Source organism: Hylobates moloch, unplaced genomic scaffold (assembly GCF_009828535.3).
Source record: "Hylobates moloch isolate HMO894 unplaced genomic scaffold, HMol_V3 SCAFFOLD_2, whole genome shotgun sequence".
In the NCBI taxonomy this organism is placed as follows: domain Eukaryota; kingdom Metazoa; phylum Chordata; class Mammalia; order Primates; family Hylobatidae; genus Hylobates; species Hylobates moloch.
The window spans coordinates 162,927,828-162,949,767 of record NW_026652277.1 but is presented as its reverse complement, the minus strand read 5'-3'; the positions used below and the strand labels follow the sequence as shown (position 1 = coordinate 162,949,767).

At 38.8% G+C, this 21,940-nt stretch overlaps 1 protein-coding gene across 14 annotated transcripts in view; it reads right to left on the bottom strand.

Moving 5' to 3' along the window:
• SCAF8 (SR-related CTD associated factor 8) overlaps positions 1-21,940 on the bottom strand; it is a 231,812-nt gene that overhangs the window by 178,088 nt on the left and 31,784 nt on the right. For all 14 annotated transcript variants that reach the window (XR_009212529.1, XR_009212530.1, XR_009212524.1 and 11 more), the window contains 2 exons: positions 11,977-12,060; positions 8,052-8,096 (listed from right to left, as the gene is read on the bottom strand). Coding sequence is in view for 6 of the 14 variants with exons in the window: in XM_032161021.2 (XP_032016912.1) it covers positions 8,052-8,096; positions 11,977-12,060 (129 nt within the window). In the remaining 8 variants the exon portion in view is untranslated. The remainder of the gene's footprint in view (positions 1-8,051; positions 8,097-11,976; positions 12,061-21,940) is intronic.

The window sequence follows — 21,940 nt, the reverse complement described above, 5'->3', positions numbered from 1 at the left end:
TTATTTGTCAAAGAACCTTCTAGGTAAGTTGGACCATATATTTTGCAATATACAAATACATCTTAAATAATTATCCTATTTTTAGAATTTGTGCTCCCACCTGCAGCTACTAAAAAGTGATATTAATTTAAAGACAACAAAGCTAGAGTGGTAGAAACAGAATCATGTGGCTGTACCTGCAAAGCACTGAATAATACTAATGGTGGCATGTAAGAAAGATGGCTCGACAGATTAGAAAAATTTAAATCTAACAATACCAAGTGCTGACAAAAATGGGGAGCAACACAAACCCACGCATTGCGAGGAGGAGGGTAAATCAGTACAATCATTACAAAACTAATTTAGTATTACCTAGCTACGGTGAAGAAATGTATATCCTGTAACCAGCAATTCCACTCCTACAGAAATGCAAGCTGTATCAGGATACTTATTATCTTACATATATAAATATTACATTGTTCACAGCAATACTGTTCAGAATTGCAAAAACTAGAAAACACACACAATGTCAACAGAAGTGGGCAAGCTGCTGTCTATTCACATAATGGAAAACATATAGCAAGAGATAGTAATAAATACTGCTCACACCACAAAAATGAATCCTAGACACATGATGTTGAGTAGGAGAACTGTATAAAAAGAATACATACCATAGGATTACACTAAAAAATTTAAAATACATCAAACCACTTTAAGAATTCATTTTATACAAAGTAAAACTATAATGTCAAGCAAGGATGTGCCACAAAAGTCAAACTGGTTACTTGGGTAGGAGGTGTGCAAGACATGATTAGGAAGAGGCACTTGGGGCTTGTGGGCTTCAAAGTTCTACTTCTTGAAATGAGTGGGAGCCACATAGGTCTTCTCTTTATAAAAATTTGGCTGTATATATTGTTTTCTGTACTTTTCTACAGATGTACATAGAAATTTCACAATAAAAAGAAATACAGTTGTCCTTCAGTAGCCCTGGGGGATTCGTTCCAAGACCCCTGCAGATACCAAAATCCAAGGACGCTCACGTCCCTTATATAAAATGGGCAGTATTTGCATATAACCTACGGACATCATCCCATCTACTTTAAATCAGCTCTAGATTACTCTGAATACCTAATACAATGCCTACACATCACTTCATTCACATTGTACTCAGTGTATAGGAAATTCAAGTTTTGCTTTCTGGAATTTCATGGAATATTTTTTCCCCAAATTTTGATCCCAATAGGCTGAACCCATGGGTTGGAACCCACAGAAACGGAAGAGCGACTGTAATTATATAAACACCCCTGGCTTCTTAAATAAAGCAAGAGGCAAAAGTTTCTCTAATCATAATGATTAAGAATGACTGATCAGCTTAAGATATATTTGAAATGTAAATTTTAAAAGTGTGGAACTTATGTTGATCTAAAATATCCTAGGGAAGAGGAACTTTAATAAAAATACATATGAAAAGTGAGAATCTGGAAATATACTCCTTTCAAACTATTTGTGCCCATGTACAAAAATCTCTTTGTATCCTACCTCCAAGCATAAAGGTATACTTATGATAGAAGTCCAGTTACGGAATACTGCACCCTACATGAAAAAAAATATCTCTCTCTCTCTCTCTCTCTCTCTCTCTCTCTCTCAAGACACCAGAGGTAAGTAAATATAACAGCCATCTTTCTATTTTTTTTTGAGACGGAGTCTCGCTCTGTCACACAGGCTGGAGTGCAGTGGCATGATCTCGGCTCACTGCAACCTCTGCTTTGTGGGTTCAAGCAATTCTCCTGCCTCAGCCTCCTGAGTAGCTGGGATTACAGGCATGTGCTACCATGCCTGCCTAATTTTTGTATTAGTAGAGACAGGATTTCACCATTTTGGCCAGGCTGGTCTCAAACTCCTGACCTCTCAAGTGATCTGCCCACCTCGGCCTCCCAAAGTGCTGAGATTACAGGCGTGAGCCACCGCGCCTAGCTAACAGCCATCTTTCAATGTGAACTCAATCCTTCCTCTGGAAAATGATCAAACAGCAGAAGAATAAATGTTTTGCTTCATTGAAAAATATTTACATATCCACTGCAAAATATCAACCACCATAACAACCATGTACATAAAGCTACCAGATCAACTTTCGAGAAAACAAAAAACTTTCATGATGATAATCTCTAGACGGTTTAGCACCATCTTTTCATTTATTATTTACAAAGTAAATGTAACTTGAAAATCACCACAAATAAGCCCCATTTCCTGCTCTTACTAAATATGCAGCAGGAAATTTGAAGAAGGTAATCATAGCCAAAAACTTACAGATTAAGGCAACAGTAACTCATCCACAGACCATTTTCAGAGCCAGAAAGATGAAATTTATTCTTGACTTCACCGTATCTAAGAGTAGCCACAGTACCATAGAATGTATTTCACTGTAACAAAGCACCTAGATTTTATCAAAATAAATAGTCCTGAATGATAATGTTCAATCTTATTCTGAATCTAGTGGACAGATTTGCTTGTAGTACTCATGCAAAAAAAGGCAAGGGATTTCATACAAACAAAAAGAGTTGGGTAAACTCTACATATTTTGGAACAGAGCTGAGGATTTCATTTTCGCATTTCAAACTAGCAAATGAGAACAGAATCATTAGCTATGGATGGTAGAAAAGTCACCAAATCATGAGGTCTCTTGCTCAAAAATAAAATTTATTGCCTTTAGGATTCAGGATAACTAAGTAGTTGTTTATAATGCAAATATAGGGATCTATGATGGTTAATACTGAGTGTCAACTTGACTGGATTGAAGGATATGAAGTATTGATCTTGGATGTGTCTGTGAGGGTGCTGCCAAAGGAGATTAACATTTGAGAGGCCAGGCGCGGTGGCTCACGCTTGTAATCCCAGCACTTTGGGAGGCCGAGGCGGGCGGGTCACGAGGTCAGGAGATCGAGACCACGGTGAAACCCCGTCTCTACTAAAAATACAAAAAATTAGCCAGGCGTGGTGGCGGGCGCCTGTAGTCCCAGCTACTCGGAGAGGCTGAGGCAGGAGAATGGCATGAACCCGGGAGGCGGAGCTTGCAGTGAGCCGAGATTGCACCATTGCACTCCAGCCTGGGCGACAGAGCCAGACTCCATCGCAAAAAAAAAAAAAAAAAATTGAGTAAGTGAGCTGGGGAAGGTAGGTAGACCCACCTTTAATGTGAGTGGGCACCATCTAATCAGCTGCCAGCTAGTATAGAGTAGGTAGAAAAATATGAAAAAGAGAGATTGGCCTAGCCTCCGAGCCTACATCTTTCTCTCATGCTGGACGCTTCCTGCCCTCGAACATTGAACTCCAAGTTCTTCAGTTTTGAGATTCAGACTGGCCGTCCTTGCTCCTCAAGCTTGCAGACAGCCTGCTGTGGGAACTTGTGATCGTGTAAGTTAATACTTAGGTTAATACTTAATAAACTCCCCTGTATATATGTATACCCTAAATATGTGTATATATATATACACATACCGTATTAGTTCTATCCCTCTAGAGAACCCTGACACAGGATCAAAACAGAAGTTCTAAAACCTATCTTCTGAGGTTTCCGTATGTTTGTAACTCCTGCCTCTGCTGCTGCTGCCGCCTCCGTTTTTTCTGTTTGTTTGTTTTGTTTTGTTTTTTTGAGACAAGCTCTTGCTTTGTTGCCCAAGCTAGAGTGCAGTGGCACAATGATGGTTCACTACAGCCTCAACCTCCTCCTGAACTCAAGCCTCAAGCACTCCCTCCACCTCACCCACATAAGCAGCTGGGAACACGGGCACTTGCCACTTTGCCCAGTTAATTTTTGTAGTTTTTAGGCTGGGACAGGGTTTTGCCATGTTTGCCCAGGCTGGTCTCAAACGCCTGAGCCTTGCCCTGGCCCCTCCCAAACTGCTAGACTGTAGGCATGAGCCAGAGTGCCCAGGTGCTTCTGTCTTACAAAGCTAAGACACAATCAGCATATGAACTGATTTTTGGCAAAATCAATTAGGACAAGGCTAGAGGCCAGAGTATTCTTTAGAGTAGTTTTCTTGGCCTAAAGGAAATCATATTTACTGTTAATTTTTCATTTACCATCATTTATTACTCCATAAATCTTTCATGACTAAAACATGGGTTCACGGATAACATATGACCAAACTGCAGCCACACTTCTCCCTCACACAATTTATGGTATATGAAGAGAATATAAAATGGTACAGCCATCTTGGAAAACAGTTTGGTAGTTTCTTATAAAATGGAAACATGTACTTACTATCCCAAAGAAATGAAAACTTACATTCACACAAAAACACTCTGGGTATACAAGTGTTCCTAGCAGCTTTATTCATAATAACCAAAAACTAGAAACAACCCAGATGAACCCCAACAAGTGAATGATTAAACTGTGGTAAATTCATACCCTGAAATACTACTCAGAAATAAAAAGGAAGGGAACTACTTGTCTCTTCTGGTTACTGTAGCCTTGTAGTGTAGTTTGAAGGCAGGTAGTGCGATGCCTCCAGCTTTGTTCTTTTTGCTTAAGATTGTCTTCCCTATACGGGCCCTTTTCCTATTCCATGTGAAATTTAAAGTAGTTTTTTCTAATTCTGTGAAAAATGTCAGTGGTAGTTGATGGGAATAGCATTTAATCTATAAATTACTTTGGGCAGTATGGTCATTTTCACGATATTGATTCTTCCTATCCATGAGGATAGAATGTTTTTCCATTTGTTTATGTCCTCTCTGATTTCCTTGAGCAGTGGTTTGTAGATCTCCTTGAAGAGGTCCTTCACACTCCTTGTTAGCTATATTCCTAGGTATTTTATTCTCTTTGTAGCAACCGTGAATGGGAGTTCATTCATAATGTGGCTCTCTGCTTGGTGTATATTGTTGGTGTATAGGAATGCTTGTGATTTTTGCACATTGATTTTGTATCCTGAGACTTTGCTGAGGTTGCTTATCAGTTTAAGGAGTTTTTGGGGCAAAACAACGAGATAAAGTCTCACGCCAGTCAGAATGGTGATTACTTAAAAGTCAAGAAACAACTGATGCTGGCGAGGCTGTGGAGAAATAGGAACACTTTTATACTCTTGGTGGGAATGTAAATTAGTTAAACCATTGTGGAAGACAGTGTGGCAATTCCTCAAGGATCTAGAACCAGAAAAACCATCTGACCCAGCAATGCCATTACTGCGTATATACCCAAAGGAATATAAATCATTCTACCATAAAGACGCATGTACACGTATGTTTACTGCAGCACTATTCACAATAGCAAAGACATGGAATCAACCCAAATGCCCATCAATGATAGACTGGATAAAGAAAATGTGGTACATATACACCATGAAATACTATGCAGACATAAAAAGGAATGAGATCATGTACTTTGCAGTGACATGGATGAAGCTGGAAGCTATCATCCTCAGCAAACTAACATAGGAACAGAAAACCAAAGATCCCATGTTCTCACTCATAAGTGGGAGTTGAACAATGAGAACACATGGACACAAGGAGGGGAACAAAACACATCAGGGCCAGTCGGGAGTCGGGGGTGAGGGGAGGGAGAGCATTAGGACAAATAGCTAATGTATGTGGGGCTTAAAACCTAGATGACAAGTTGATAGGTACAGCAAACCACCATGGCACAGGTATACCTATGTAACAAACCTGTATGTTTTGCACTTGTATACCAGAACTTAAAGTACAATTAAAAATAAAAATAAAAAGGAAGGAACTATTTGATACATGCAACAACTTGGTTAGATCTCAAAAGAATTATGCTGGGCAAAATAAGCCAATCTCAAAAAGCTACATTTTGTATGATTCCATTTATATAACATTTTGAAATGCAAAACAGAGAAAGAGAACAGGTTAATGACTGCCAGGTATTAGGGATTAGGGATGGGGAGGAGGAGGTGAGTCGAGTATGACTACAGAGTATATAAAAGGGAAACACAAGGCATCCTAGTGGTGAAGGAACTGTTCTGTATCTTGACTATGGTGATGTTTATATGAATCTATATAAGTGATTAAACTGCATGGAACTAGATGCATACATATACAAATGAGTGCATGTAAGACAAAATCTGAATAAGGTTAGTGTGTCAATAGGTGACTATATCAATGTCCTGATTGTAATATTTTACTACAATTCTACAGAACATTACCAGAGGGAAACTGAGTGAGGGGCACATGGGATCTTTACATCATTTAGTCCTACTGATTTAATGACATGTGAATCTACAATTAGCCCAAAAGTATAAAAAAAAGTGTATATACACACACACACACACACACACCCCCTTATTTTAACCATAACACAAATCTGTTGCTGGATCTCTGATTTAAACAGGGTAATAGCAAAGCATTTAAGTTTTTCCCCATACACTGACTGGCTTCTTCAGATTGACTGTAATTATCTCATGATAGAGTAACTGCTCATTCCAGGTCTTCCTAAGATTCTGACATGTTTTATTCAAAGTACCCTACCCCAAATCAAATCAGTAAACAAGCATTTATCCATAAATTCACTTTTACCTTTTAAGCCTTTACTACTCAAATTGTGGTTTGTGAAGAAACATCATCTAGGAGTTGTTACAAATGCAGAATCTCAGGTTCCTCTCCACACTCAGTGAATTAGAATCCACATTTTTAACAAGAATCCTAGGTAAATTCCTATTCATCACGTTTATGAGGCACAGTGTAAGACATTAAAACTTTTTGGCTGGGCGCCATGGCTCAAGCCTGTAATCCCAGCACTTTTGAGAGGCCGAGACGGATGGATCATTTTAGGTCAGGAGTTCAAGACCAGCCTGGCCAACATGGTGAAACCCCGTCTCTACTAAAAATACAAAAAAATTAGCTGGGCATGGTGGCCCATGTCTGTAATCCCAGCTACAGGGGAGGCTGAGGCAAGAGAATAGCTTGAACTCGGGAGACAGAGGTTGCAGTGAGCCGAAATCGTGCTACTGCACTCCAGCCTGGGCGACAGAGTGAGACTCTGTCTCAAAAACAAACAAAACAAAACAACAACAACAACAACAACAACAAAAACCAGACATTAAAACTTTTAAAGAAAGATCTTTAATCAGAAGAACAATCTCTGAGAAATGCTTTTAAAAGCGTTAGACCAAATAAAATTTTCTAATCACTAACATTTTTAAACTTTAAGTGAAACAGACAGCATACTTGTTATTCAACCCTTTATCTTGGCTTCAAGTTACCTAAACTACTTAATCCCCAAGTATGTTTTATCAATACTACACACACACACACACACACACACACACACACACACACACACACACAACACACACACACACACACACACACACACACACACACACACACACACACACATTTTTTGAGACAGGGTCTCACTCAGTTCCCCAGGCTGGAGTGCAGTGATGTGATCTCAGTTCACTACAACCTCTGCCTCCTGGGTTCAAGCAATTCTTGTGCCTCAGCCTCCCAAGTAGCTGGGATTACAGGCATGCACCACCACGTCAGCTAATTTTTGTACTTTTAGTAAAGACACGGTTTTGTCATCTTGGTCAGGCTAGTCTCGAACTCCTGGCCTCAAGTGATCCACCCACCTTGGCCTCCCAAAGTGCTGGGATTACAGGTGTGGGCCATTGTGCACAGCCTATCAATACTATATTTTAAATATTGAGAAAACAAGAATTTTAAAAAAGAAAGAAGAACTCAATCACATAAAGGCTAACTAACTTTGTTCAAAGTTACCTAGCCAGTTGAATGACTGAAATCTCACTTCAAATCCTGCACCCTTCTCCCAGGTGAAAAACATAAACACACTGCAACCTTGCTGAATCCTTAATGCCACATGACACCGATTCTCAAGCTGGCTCTGCTTATATTTAAGCACATGAACATAGGCAGAATACAAACCTAAGTAAAATTATCTGAAAGGCACTTTCATTTTATTTCTTGATTAGAAAAGAACTGGAATCACTTTTTAACAGTCCATCAAAACAACTTAAACTTGGGTATTTGATCTAAAGGAGAAGAGTACAGGCATTCATCTACAATTATAGCACATGTATGGAAAATTATATACTTACTTTCTGAATAAACTTCTCAACACTCTGTACCACATGTTTATAGAACTAAAAGAGGAAAAAAATGAAATATGGTTTTAAAATCAGTTTGAGGAGATTGAAATTTCCTGCTAACCATAGGTTTTACATGCTCCAAAGGTCTATCAAAACAATTATCTTAACCAAGAATTTTGAGACAAACATTCTTGTCACTCACCTTCATATGCAACTAGCTGGGCTATATAATTAGTAAAGGGCTTCTCTAAAGTAGATGTATGATCAGCATGTCCAAAGTGCATTACCTTACCATAGATATAATGCTATTGAAGACTTTCTGAAAGCATACTTTAACAGTTGTGTTGACTGCAAAATACTTGTAATAAGTACTGGTGGGTGTATATTCTTGAAAGGAAAAGTACAGCTTTCATATAGTATAATTTTTCAGTTAAATCAAGGGAAATTTGAAAAATCAAATAACTACAAATAACATTAATAAATGTATGTAAGGTAGTTGTTTTCAACTTCATTTATCTCCTTCTGCCTCTCCTGGAAAATGAACTGCAAGAATACAAAATAAAACATAGAAATGTATAATATCCTAATGGATCAGACAAAATGAATCAGTGGAAGTGAACATGTAGATTAAAAATTAGTAATGGGCCACTATCAATTTTGAGAAAAGTTAGAAGATTTAAGTTTCATAAAATATAACACTATGAATAAACTTGAAATAAATTATAAATTTAGCATAAAGTATATAAATTTGTGCCTAATAAATTTTAATGCCACAATAACAATACCATATTGGCGTATTATTTCTGTTTAAAGAACTTGAATTGTGCTTCTCTTTATACTTTTTTTTTTTTCCCTTGGAGACACAGTCTCCCTCTGTCACCCAGGCTGTTGTGCAGCGGCACAATCTCAGCTCACTGCAACCCTCGCCTGCCGGGTTCAAGCGATTCTCCTGCCTCAGCCTCCCAAGTAGCTGGGACTACAGACGCGTGCCAGCCACCACGCCTGACTAATTTTTGTATTTTTAGTAGAGACGGGGTTTCGCCATGTTGGCCAAGCTGGTCTCCAACTCTTGACCTCAAGTGATCCGCCCACCTCGGCCTCCCAAAGTGCTGGAAGTATAGGCGAAAGCCACTGCGCCCAGCCCTCTTTATACTTTTCTTCTCATGAATTATGCTTTAAGGAAATTCCCTTAGACTGAAGAACTATGAACATTCAACTAAACCTCAGCACTAAATCCAGTATTTATAATAATAAAAATAAAAGAAAACATCATGAACTCATATTCACCAAATCAAAACCTACAAGTTTAAGTCTGGCTGAAGTTACCTACAATAAAGTAAGTTTACTCAATGGTTTAAGTTATTTAAGTAAAAAGCCAAAACAACTACTTAAAGTTATTAGGCACTTTATAGGCCCCTAAACATTTAAAAATCAATATGCAAAATATTAAATAACTACACACTGAAGGAACAATTCTTCTGGAAGACACCTTGACAGCGTTCTTTGCTTCTAGTTACTATACATAATTAAAATAAAACTACTTCCTAAATCTTAACTGAAAGTTTATTAATTCTCATAGGCCTTCTTCCCCAATAGGTTTTCTGGGAGGTTTTGTTGACAGTGCAATGTTAACCATCACTCATTAATCATTTCTATATAAAAAACAATGACTTACCTCAATACGAAACACAGTATCATTTAAATCTGATTAATAAAATGTAGTGTGTGTGTGTGTGTGTGTGTGTGTGTGTATACACTAAATGCAGTTTAAAGTAATAAAGTAGTGAAAAACAACTGGTCTAGACTCTTCAAAAATGTCAATGTCACAAAAAAACAAAACTGCTGGGTGACAGGACAAATAAGTATAATGTGTGATCCTGACTGGATTCTGAAAAAGCAGGTTGACAGCAACAGCTACTAGTCAACAATGCAACAACGTTAAAATGTAAGGATAAACTGTATATTAGATAATTATATCAAAGTGAAATTTTTTGCATGTGATTGGTATATTATGGTTCCCTAGGAAAATGTCTTTATTCTCAGGAGTTTCAAATTCAAGTATGTATCAAGGATTAAGTGTTATCATGAATGAAGTCTGAAACTAACTTCCATATGTAGCAAAATGTTAATCAGCAAATCTAAGGGAAGAATATGCCCTGCTCACTATAATAATTTGCAACTTAGGTTTAAATTTTTTCAAAATTCAAAACCTTAAAAACAGTAAGTCAAAATAGTAAAATATATCATAATAATAAAGATTAGACTCTTTTTAAAAAACATTACTTCTTTTTTAAAAAAACTTTAAGAGCCAAGATCTTACTACATTGCCCAGGCTGGCCTCAAATTCCTGGGTTCAAGCGATCCTCCTGCCTCAGCCTACCCAGTAGCTAGGACTAACAATGTGTGCCACTGTGTCCAAAGAGTTAGACTCTTGACTGACAGAATTTTGGATTAAAATTCTAGCTATATTTACTCCTACTACTGCAAATTACTTAATTTCTCTCAGACCCGTCTGACATCTGAAAATAGAAAATACTGTTTGCACCTATACGTCATTAACTCTATTAAGAAAGTACTCTGCTCAACAAGTTATGAAAAGTGCATCAACTACTAATTTTCACAGAAAAAAATACATTTCCATACTTTCAAATGATCATGATCATAAAAATCAGATAATGTATAATAATCCACAGTGAGCCTATCAAATCCTCTAAAAAATCATGTCTTTGAAACATTTTCTGGCTTCAATGTATTTATAGTTACTGTCGTTCTCTCTGATTTTCTGCCATGTAAGTACATGGATTTTAACTACTGATGTAAGATACTAACAAGTCTGAAAACTAAGCTTTAGCCACTAGAAAACTGCAAAATCAACGAATCATCTGAATTTTCACCCAGTAGTAATTACTAGTAAATAGGAATCTGTTAAATCTAACACACTGCTATTAGTTAAAAGATAACAAATAGTTGGTGCTTTTGGTTACGGTTAATATTTTAATTCAGGGCAGGAAAACGTATCACTGAATATTCATAGGTTAGTACCTACTTAATGAGAAATAAGTACTCATTCATTCTCAATTTTAAGAGGCCTACTAATTCAGGGAATCTTAGCCTGGGGACAAGAACTTCTTGGGGAAAAATCTATGGCTGAGCTTGAAAAGATCCTTTTGCCAAAAAGTTTCTATAAAATTTTGCACATATGTGTATTTCTCCAGAGGATCCAACCTTTTCCTGAGATTTTCAGGAGTATTCATGAGTTAACATAGGTTTAAAACCTACTTTATGAGAGCAAAGGTTAAATGTCTATGGCCTTTTCCTACAGTTCAAATACCTGATACAATGAGTCACAACTGTTTTCCTTAATGGCCTATTTTCAAATCTATAATATTAATAGAATCAATAAGAAAAAATGAACATATCAATATATAGAAACCTTTTACCAACTCAAATTTCAAGGTTCTGCCAAGTCAGTGTGGCAAAAGACAGTGTTAACACATTCTCCATAATGTGGATATATGCAAAATATTATCTGTCTAAGAAAGGTGAGGAAAAAAATGACTGCTTCAAAAAATTTATGGAAGAATGTTTAAGGAAGAACATTTATCAAAATGTTAAATGTTCAGGAGGCTGAGGCAAGAGGATCACTTGAGCCCAGGAGGTCGAGGACACAGCGAGCTATGATCGTGGCACTGCAGTCCAGACTGGGTGACAGAATAAGACATTGTCTTTAAAAAAGAGTAATAATAAACATTAAATGTTTATATCTAGGTGGGAGAGTCTACAGGTGACACATTTTCTTTTTTGTGTTTTTCCACAATATGTGTTAACATTGTAAAGTGAAAAAGAACATATAACCCATAAAAAATTATCCCACATCCAAACTATTAATACAGTTTTTTCTTTTGAAAATAGAAGAGTAAAATGTATTACTCACCTTAATAGCTTTGATGGCTGCCTTAGTAATTTGGGTCATTTTCGCTTTCGAAATGGGTGGTTTATAGTCATTCAGGGAATACAACTGATGAAAAAAGAACAAATTTACATACAGCAAAACTCTCCAAGCAATTACATGAAACTACCAAACACGTTCATTTTTATATTCTCAAGGAAACCAACATACTGCTTTTCTTTTACAAATCAAGCTCAACATCATTGCCCATAACGCAAATGCAAATCAAAACTATAATGAGCTACCACTTCACACTTACTTGCTTATAATCAAAAAGACAGTAACAAGTGTAAGCAAGGATGTGGAGAAACTGGAACCCTGATACAATACTGGTGGGAACATAAAATGTTGCAGCAGCTTTGGAAAACAGCTTGACAGTTCCTCAAAAGATTAAACACAGTTAACATAAGACCCAGCCAATTCCACTTCTAGATATGTACCCAAGAGAACTGAGAACATGTATTCACAAAGAACTTGTACATGATACTTTTTCCCGTCTGAGGGTTGAAAAAGAAAGAAAAAATAATAACCTGTACACATGTGGTCATTGTAGCCTTATTTATATAAAATTCATTTAAAATTCATAAAAAAGCAGACACCCAAATATCTGTCAGCTAATGAGTAAACAAATATATCTATTCAACGAAATATGAGCCATAAAAAGAAAAAAAGTACTGATACATGTTACAACCTGAATGAACCTTGAAAACATTATGCTAAACTAAAGAAGCCAGGTGAAAAAGGCAGCATATTATATAATTCCATTTATATGTAATATCCAGAAAGGGCAATCTATTGGTGGTTGTCTAGGGCTGAAAGAGTTGGAGATAAATGAGGAATCATTGCTGATGAGTAGAGTGTTTCTTGTTGGGATGATGAAAATAGTTTAAAATGGAATGTGATGGTGGTTGCACAGAACCACTGAATTGTATACTTTAAGTTGACTGATTTTATGGTATGTATCTCAATAAAACTTTTTAAATATCAAGGGCTCTGGCCGGGCAAGGTGGCTCATGCCTGTAATTCCAGCACTTTGGGAGGCCTAGACAGGTAGATCACCTGAGATCAGGAGTTCAAGACCAGCCTGGCCAACATGGTGAAACCCTGTCGCTACTAAAAATACAAAAATTAGCTTGGCGTGGTGGCAGGCACCTGTAATCCCAGCTACTCGGGAGGCTGAGGCAGGAGAACTGCTTGAACCCAGGAGGCAGAGGTTGCAGTGAGCAGAGATTCCACCACTACACTCCAGCCTGGGAGCCTCCAGAGGGAGACTCTGTCTCAAAAAGAAAAAACAAAAACAGGGCTCTGATGTTTAACAATAATCCCACCCCATCCCCCTATCTATCTATCTATCTATCTATCTATCTATCTATCTATCTATCTATCTATTTATTTATTGAGACAGGGTCTCACTGTGCCACCCAGGCTGGAGTTCAAGGGCATGATCACGGCTCACTGCAGCCTCTACCTCCTGGGTTCAAACAGTACTCCCACCTCAGCCTCCCAAGTAGCTGGGACTACAGGCGCACGCCACCACATGGGCTAATTTTTATATGTTTTGTAGAGGTGGTGTTTCACCATGTTGCCTGGGCTGGTCTCGAACTCCTGGGCTCAAGCAATCTGCCTACTTCAGCCTCTCAAAGTGGTGAGGCTACAAGCATGAGCCATGGTGCCTGGCCTACCTCCAAATCTTTGTTCTGAAATTTCTCATATAAGCAAAGGGAAAGAATCCTACTTCAGTGTGAGGGAATCAGGCAACAGACAATTACTGATTAAAACTTCTCTTATATGCACAGATGCTGATTTTTAACACTGTAAGATATTAATTAGAAGTCGAAACTAAACTTTAGCCATCAGAATACTGCAAAAACTTCAACAGATTTTAAACGCAATTCAAACAGAATTTCTTGGTTAATTAACTACAAACTTAGGGAATCCTGCATAGCTTTTACTTCAGCACCCCTTATAGCATTCAATTCTACTCATTTTTGCCTTCTATATCTCAGAAATCTGCCCAGTTTTCCCCCATATTTGTCTCCTCTCCCTCTACCAACTCGTATTTCAAAATTCTAACCACCATACCATGACCACAGTCCAATTTACCTTAATCGCTCACCCGAAGAACGTCTAAATACATGCAGTATGTTCTCCCTACCATGTTTAGAGCTATCTTTTCTTTCTTCCCCCCCCAACTTCTATTTTAGAATCTGGGGGTACATGTGCAGGTTACTGGGTATATTTTGTGATGCTGAAGTTTGCGGTACAAAAAATTCCCATCACACAGGTACTCAGCTTAGTGCCCAACAGTTTTTCAACCCCTTCCTCCCTCCCTCCTCTAGCAGACCCCAGTATCTACTGTTGCCATCTTTATGTCCATGAGTACCCAATGCCTAACTCTCACTTGTGAGAACATGCAGCATTTGGTTTTCTGTTCCTGCATTAATTCACTTAAAATACAGCTATCTTTTCAAAAACTAATCTGATCAGGTAACTGACACTCACCCACTCCTACTACCCACCCCCCTTAAAATGGTCGATGACTTCCTACTCATTGGATAAAAACAAAAAAATCTGTATATTTAAGGCCCTGTCCATTCTAACTCCTGTCTACCTTTCCAGCCTCATCTTACAATATTGTCCCAGCCTTCTATTCCAGACACACAGTGGTCTTTTTTCAGTTCCCTGCCACCGGGCCTTTAAAATAGGCTTGTTTCCTCTATTTGGAATACTCTCTACCAGGGTCTCTCCAATAGTTAATGCATACCCGTTCATCTTAAAGCATCACCTAATGAGGAAAGGCTTCCCGACCTCCCCAACCAGATCAATACTCCCTCTTTTATGCTTTCTTTGTGCTATCATTTATAATACCTGTGAAGCATGCATTGCTGAAATCTGACGTTTACTTTTATGATTATTTAACTAATACTTGATTTTTTAAAAGATATGTCACAGGGTGTTGCTGACTGACAGTAAGAGACAAAGGACACAAGTTCCTTTAATGAAATTTAACTTAATAAGAGTTTAACCAAGGTCAGGCACAGTGGCTCACACCTGTAATCCCAGCACTTTGGGAGGCCAAGGCAGATGGATCACTTGAGGCCAGTGGTTTGAGACCAGCCTGGCCAACACGGCGAAACCCCATCTCTACTAAAAGTGCAAAAATTACCCAGGTGTAGAGGTAAACGCCCGTAATCCCAGTTACTCAGGAGGCAGAAGCATGAGAATTGCTTGAACCTGGAAGATGGAGGTTGCAGTGGGCCTAGATTATGCCAACGCACTCCAACATGGGTGACAGAGCGAGGCTTTGTGTCACAACAACAACAACAAAAAAAACAGTTTAACCAAAGACCAACTGCTGCCCAAATGGAAATGAATCCTGGTAGAAGTGCAAACATGCTTCCCCTTTAAGTTCTCATAAAGGCACCCATATGTCATGACAATGGTCGACAAGAATTAGGATCCCATCACATACTTTCTAAGAACTTTATTTTTTTGTTGTTTTCTTCTTCAGATAGGGTCTTGCTTTGTCACCCAGGCTGGTGTGATACAGTGGCATAAGCACCGATCACTGCAGCCTTGACCTCCCAGGCTCAACTGGTCCTCCTACCTCAACCTCTCAAGTAGCTGGGACTACAGGCACGGACCACCACACTCAACTAGTGTGTGTGTGTGTGTGTGTGTGTGTGTGTGTGTGTACCTCAACCTCTCAAGTAGCTGGGACTACAGGCACGGATCACCACACTCAACGTGTGTGTGTGTGTTTTCTTTTTCTGTAAAGACGGGGTTTTGTTATGTTGCCCAGGCTAGTCTTACACTCCTGGGCTCAAGTCATCTGCCCGCCTCGGCCTCCCATATCTCCCTGCTGAGATTACAGGTGTGAGCCACCACACCCAGCCTACTTTCTAAGAATTCTTAAGCTAAGATCCTTAAACTATTAAACTCTTAAAGTTAAGATCTGTGTCAAACTCACAGGGAATTTTAATATATTCATGCCCTTTATTCCTACCTGCTTTAGAAAATCTACCGGTATGCCAGTCTTCTCACCAGGTTCAAAATAATGTTAACACATTACTACAGTGCTTACAGCAAATTATGTAAAGTAAAGGTCAATTTCCCAAAATTTCCCAGCAAGCCCATTTGAAATCCATTCCTGTCCTCTCGTACTGGAGAATAAGGTCTAAGAACAGAGAGCCTGCATTTTTTGTTTAGTTTATTTTATTTGCATTGTATCCTCAGTGTCTGGCAGAGAATAGATATTTGTTAAGAATGAAGAAAAATAAAGACATACAGGACATAACACCAAACAAGCTTTGTACAGAAAGATCTAAATTTTAATTCTAATTATGTCCCCTTATTAAAAGTTGTTAAACCAATTAACCTTAGTTTTCTATTTACAAAACAGAAATAATAGTTTTCACAGAAACATCGTATAGAAAACTTTCAGAGCACACTAGAACAGCTCAATAAGGGTTAGCTATTATCGAAATTAAAAGCTTTCTCTTTGATAGGCATTCTCCATTACAGTGAATAATAGTAAAGGACCAATCAAATCATATTCACTCAGCCATGTGAAAGCACATCCTACTACTGTTTATATTACTAGGGTAATGAAGAGGCATCAGCTTACTCTATGCTTGACAACACATTACTTCTTTCATTTTCTGTGGTAAAGTATGGAAGTTTCAATCAAGCACTAGCCCATATTGTAGCAGACCAAAGCTTTGTTTTCTTTTGGGAGTTGGCGAAGGTGGGATGGAGGAAAAAATATAATGTAGACTTCTAAAACATTTTCAACAGTCTTAAAAGCTCTTATCTAAGACTCTTCCTTAAAAATGTACCCACTGCAGACACTCAAGTTACTACTCAGGGAAATACTGGGTAATACATTACGTTTCAAATGCTCACTTAATACAGTCCATTGTTTAACAAGATGGGTTTGAACTGTGCAGGTCTACTTATATGTGATTTTTTTTTTTTTTTTTTTTTTTTGAGACACTGTCTCGCTCTGTCACCCAGGCTGGAGTGCGGTGGCGTGTTCTCAGCTCACTGTAACCTCTGTCTCCTGGGTTCAACTGATTCTTCTGCGTCAGCCTCCTGAGTAGCTAGGACTTTAGGTGCACACCACCACACTGGGCCGATGTTTTTTAGTCTTGCTGTCGTCCAGGCTGGAGTGCAATGGCACGATCTCGGCTCACTGCAGGCTCCACCGCCCAGGGTTAATGCCATTCTCCTGCCTCAGCCTCCCGAGTAGCTGGGACTACAGGCGCCCGCCACCTCGCCCAGCTAATTTTTTGTATTTTTAGTAGAGACGGGGTTTCACTGTGTTAGCCAGGATGGTCTCGATCTCCTGACCCTGTGATCCGCCTGCCTCGGCCTCCCAAAGTGCTGGGATTATAGGCGTGACCTACTGCGCCTGGCCACACTGGGCCAATTTTTGTATTTTTAGTAGAGACAGGGTTTCACCATGTTGGCTAGGCTGGTCTCAAACACCTGGGCTCAAGCAATCCACCCGCCTTGGCTTCCCAAAGTGCTGGGATTACAGGTGTGAGCCACTGCGCCTGGCTTACTTTTATGTGAATTTTTCCAATAAATATTAGAAAAATTTTTAGAGATTTTTGACAATTTAAAAATACATGCAGAGGAACTGCATAGCCTAACAATATTGAAAAAACAAAAAAGGCATGTCATGAATGCATACAATATATGTAGATACTAGTTTATTTTAGTTTATCATTTACAAACATTACATAGCGCCATTCACAGGAGAGAGAAACATAAACAATGTTAAAGATGTAGTATTAATCATAACCACAAAAACCTCTAGTATAATAATTTCATAGCCACCTTCTCTTGCTATTGCAGTGAACTCATGTGAGTATCCACTTAAAATGCCACGTGATGTTAACCATTTCTGCATGAGCAGTTCATCTCTCTAATAAACTGCACATCATAGTAAAAAAATGATATCTTGCAGTTCTCGAAGATTTTTCATTTTTAGTGCAATAACATGAACCTTGAATACCACCACAGACCCATGGGAAGTGGCACTAGTGATGTGAAGGTGCTCTCAAGAAGCAAAGTCATGACATTAAAAGAAAAGCACTGACTTGCTTGATATGTACAGTAGGCTGAGGTCTTCAGCTGCAGTTGCCCACCTTTTCAAGACAAATGAATCCGGCCTATTAAGGACCATTGTCAAAAAAGAAAAGGAAATTCATAAAGCTGTCACTGCAGCTATCTCAAAAGGCCAAAAACCTCGAACTTTTTATGAAATACCTTTTTATCTTGTATTGAAAATGCAGCCTCTGTGTGGGTACAGAATTGTTATAAGAAAGGCAGACCTACAGACTCTAATATAATTAGAGAAAAAGCTAAGTCATTATGTGATCACTAAAGCAAAAGAAAGGTGACAGATCTAAAGCTGGACAATTTAATGCCAGCAAAGGATCACTTGATCATTTTAGAAAGAGGTATGGCTTAAAAAATGTCAAGATACCAGGGGAAGGTCAGGCATGGTGGCTCATGCCTATAATCCCAGCACTTTGGGAGGCCAAGGCAGGCAACTCACTTGATTCCAGGAGTTCAGGACCAGCCTGGGCAACACGGCAAGACCCTGTTTCTCTAAAACATACAAAAAAAAATTAGCCAGGCATGGTGGCCTGCGCCTGTAGTCCCAACTACAGGCTGAGGTGTGAGGATCACTTGAGCCTAGGAGGCACAGGTTGTGGTGAGCTATGACTGTGCCACTGTACTCCAGCCTGGGTGACACAGTGAGACTGCCATCTCAAAAAAAAAAAAAAAAGATAACAGAAGAAGCAGCTTCTGCCAAACAAGAGGCAACACATGACTTCCCAGGTATCATTAAGAATTTAAGAATATCGTTAAGGAGAATGAGTATCTCTCTGAACAGGTTTTTGCAGATGAAAGTACCTTATTCTGGAGAAAAAAAAAAAATACCACAAAGAACAATTATTGGTAAGGAAGAGAGGCAAACATCAGGATTTAAAGCAGGAAGGTATAGACTAACTCAACTGTTTTGTGCAAATGCAGTCAGGCTTATAATCAGGACTGCCCTTTCTATAAAGCTGCCAACCTGAGCCTTGATAGGAAAAGACAGAAGACACTGGCTGGCTACCAGTCTTTTGGTTGTACAGAAGGAAGGCCTGGGCTTTTTTTGGACTGGTTCCATCAATGCTTTGTCCCTGAAGTCAGGAAGTACCCTTGCCAGTAAGGGACAGCCTTTTAAAATTCTTTTCATACTGGACAATGTCCCTGGCCACCCATAACTCCATGCAACAATGAAGGCGTCAAAGTAGTCTACGTGTCCCCAAATGAGACATCTCTTAATTCAGTCTCTAGATCGGGGGTCATAAGGACCTTTAAGGCTCATTATACATTGTAGTCTATAAAAAGGATTGTCAATGCTGTGGAAGAGAACCCCAATAGAACATCATAGAAGTCTGGAAGTATTATACCACTGAAGATGCCACCACTGCCACAAAAAAAGCTTTGAAAGCCATGAAGCACAAAACAATCAATTCCTGATGGACAAAACTGTGTCCAGATGTTGCACGTAACTTCACAGGATTTATAACAGAACCAGGCCGGGCGCGGTGGCTCACGCTTGTAATCTCAGCACTTTGGGAGGCCGAGGCGGGCGGATCACGAGGTCAGGAGATCGAGACCACGGTGAAACCCCGTCTCTACTAAAAATACAAAAAATTAGCCAGGCATGGTGGCGGGCACCTGTAGTCCCAGCTACTCGGAGAGGCTGAGGCAGGAGAATGGTGTGAATCCGGGAGGCGGAGCTTGCAGTGAGCCGAGATTGTGCCACTGCACTCCAGCCTGGGCAACAGAGCAAGACTCCCTCTCAAAAAACAAAACAGAACCAATGAAGGAAATCATAAAATTGTGGATGTAGCAAAAAAAAAAAAAGGGGGGGGGGGTGCTGCTGGAGGGAGGTGAAGGGTTTCAGGATATGAATCTTGGAGAAATTCAAGAGCTAATGGACACCACATCAGAGGAATTAACAGAAGACAACTTGACGAAGAAGAGTGCTTCCAAACCAGTGCCAGACGGTCAGGAAGAAGCAGAAGAAGCAGTGCCAGAAAACAAGTCTACTTTAGACAACCTGGCAGAAGGGTTACAATTATCCAAGACTGCTTTTGATTTATTTTTAGGACACAAACCCTCCTATGACACAGGCACTAAAATTAAAGCCAACAGTGGAAGAAGAATTGGTGCCATGGTATAGAAACATTTTTAGAGAAATGAAAAAGCAAAAAAGTTGGACAGAAATTATATTTTCTGTAAAGTTACACTGAGTGTGCCTGCCTCTCCTGCCTCCCCTTCCATCTCCTCCACATCTTCTGCCTCTGCCATCCCTGAGACACCAAGACCAATCACTCCTCTTTCCCTTCCTCAGCCTACTCAACATGAAGACAAGGGTAAAGATTTTTATGATGACCTACTTCTACTTAATGAATAGTAAATATATTTTCTCTTCCTGATAATTTTCTTAATAACATTTTCTCTTATTTTAAGAATACAGTATATAATATATATAACATATAAAATGTGTTAATCAACTGTTTATGTTATTGTTAAGGTTTCTGGTCAACAGTAGTCTTAGTTGGGGAAGAGTCAAAAGTTATATGATTTTCAGCTACACAGGGGGTTGGCGCCCCTAAACCTCCCGTTGTTCAAGGGTCAGCTGTACACATGCCTCCAACTATTTCTCTAGAGTCTCTAAAATCTAATTTGGTAAATCTGATCATCAGAAAACATCATTTCATCTAATTCTTCACTGAATTCCTTTATTATTAAGTTCTCAACTTTAAAGAAGGTTGATAAAAAATTTCCCCTAGAACAGTGTCATTTACTGATCCAATTAAAGAAATAATCTACTTAAATCCAGAAATTAGAGAGTGATTCAGTTAGCTTGGTGCTTACTTTTTATCAAAGATATGTGATTTAACAAGTTTCCTGCTTCTTTCCTTGGCTTCTAGAGATCTTGCTGATATGTTTATTCTACTAATCTGAACACACATTTCAAATGTCTACTGACATCTATTTCTCTGCTATATTTAACTAGTTTCGTTGGATACAAAAATAAACCGTTTTCTATTGTGTTTAATTTTGTTAACTAAGCTGTTTCATGGTTCTTTATAAATCGGTTAAAGTTTATTCAACATTTACTGAACTAATGTGAACCCAGCACATGACTTCAGAAGCACTCTGTCATCATGTAGTTTCCAAATAAATTTGTCCAAAATTTAGGTGTTCTATACAGTTCACTACCGCTCAATCCCAAGCATCAAACTTAATCCTCCAAAGACCTCCATCTGACGGTGCTGGTGGTATAGTGGTGAGCATAGCTGCCTTCCAAGGACCTCCATCAAAGACCATTTGTTGAGAATTTTATGAATGACACTATAACTAACAATCAGTACTTTAGAAAAAGAATATGATGATGATGCTGGCCCATTAGAAGCTTTTAATAAACTTCCTTAAATAATGTACATAAAGAGACTATATTTAATTTATTTACATCTACAAGACATGACAATGCCTGGTACACAGCAAGCATTCAATAATAAACCTTCATTATCCAATGGATAATTTATTAATATTGCTGTAACACACTGCTATTAGGAACTACCAAGCTTCATTCCAATTCTCATTCTAATCAGATAATGTTAACCTGCCTCCAAGAATTGGGAATGTTATTCTCTTCATATTCTCAAAATCTGATCCAGGACAGAAAATCATGGTTTTACACTGAAAAAGAATGACAGCTGATTCTGAGACCTTACTTTTCCTTTGCCTGCTGATTCCATCTCTGTGCTTGGGTGAGAAGACCATGGCTACACGCTCCGTAGGCTTGGGCTCTCCAGCTACCCAGTGTTCTCTATAGGTTTCCATCTTATCAGTCTACTTCTTGGGATCT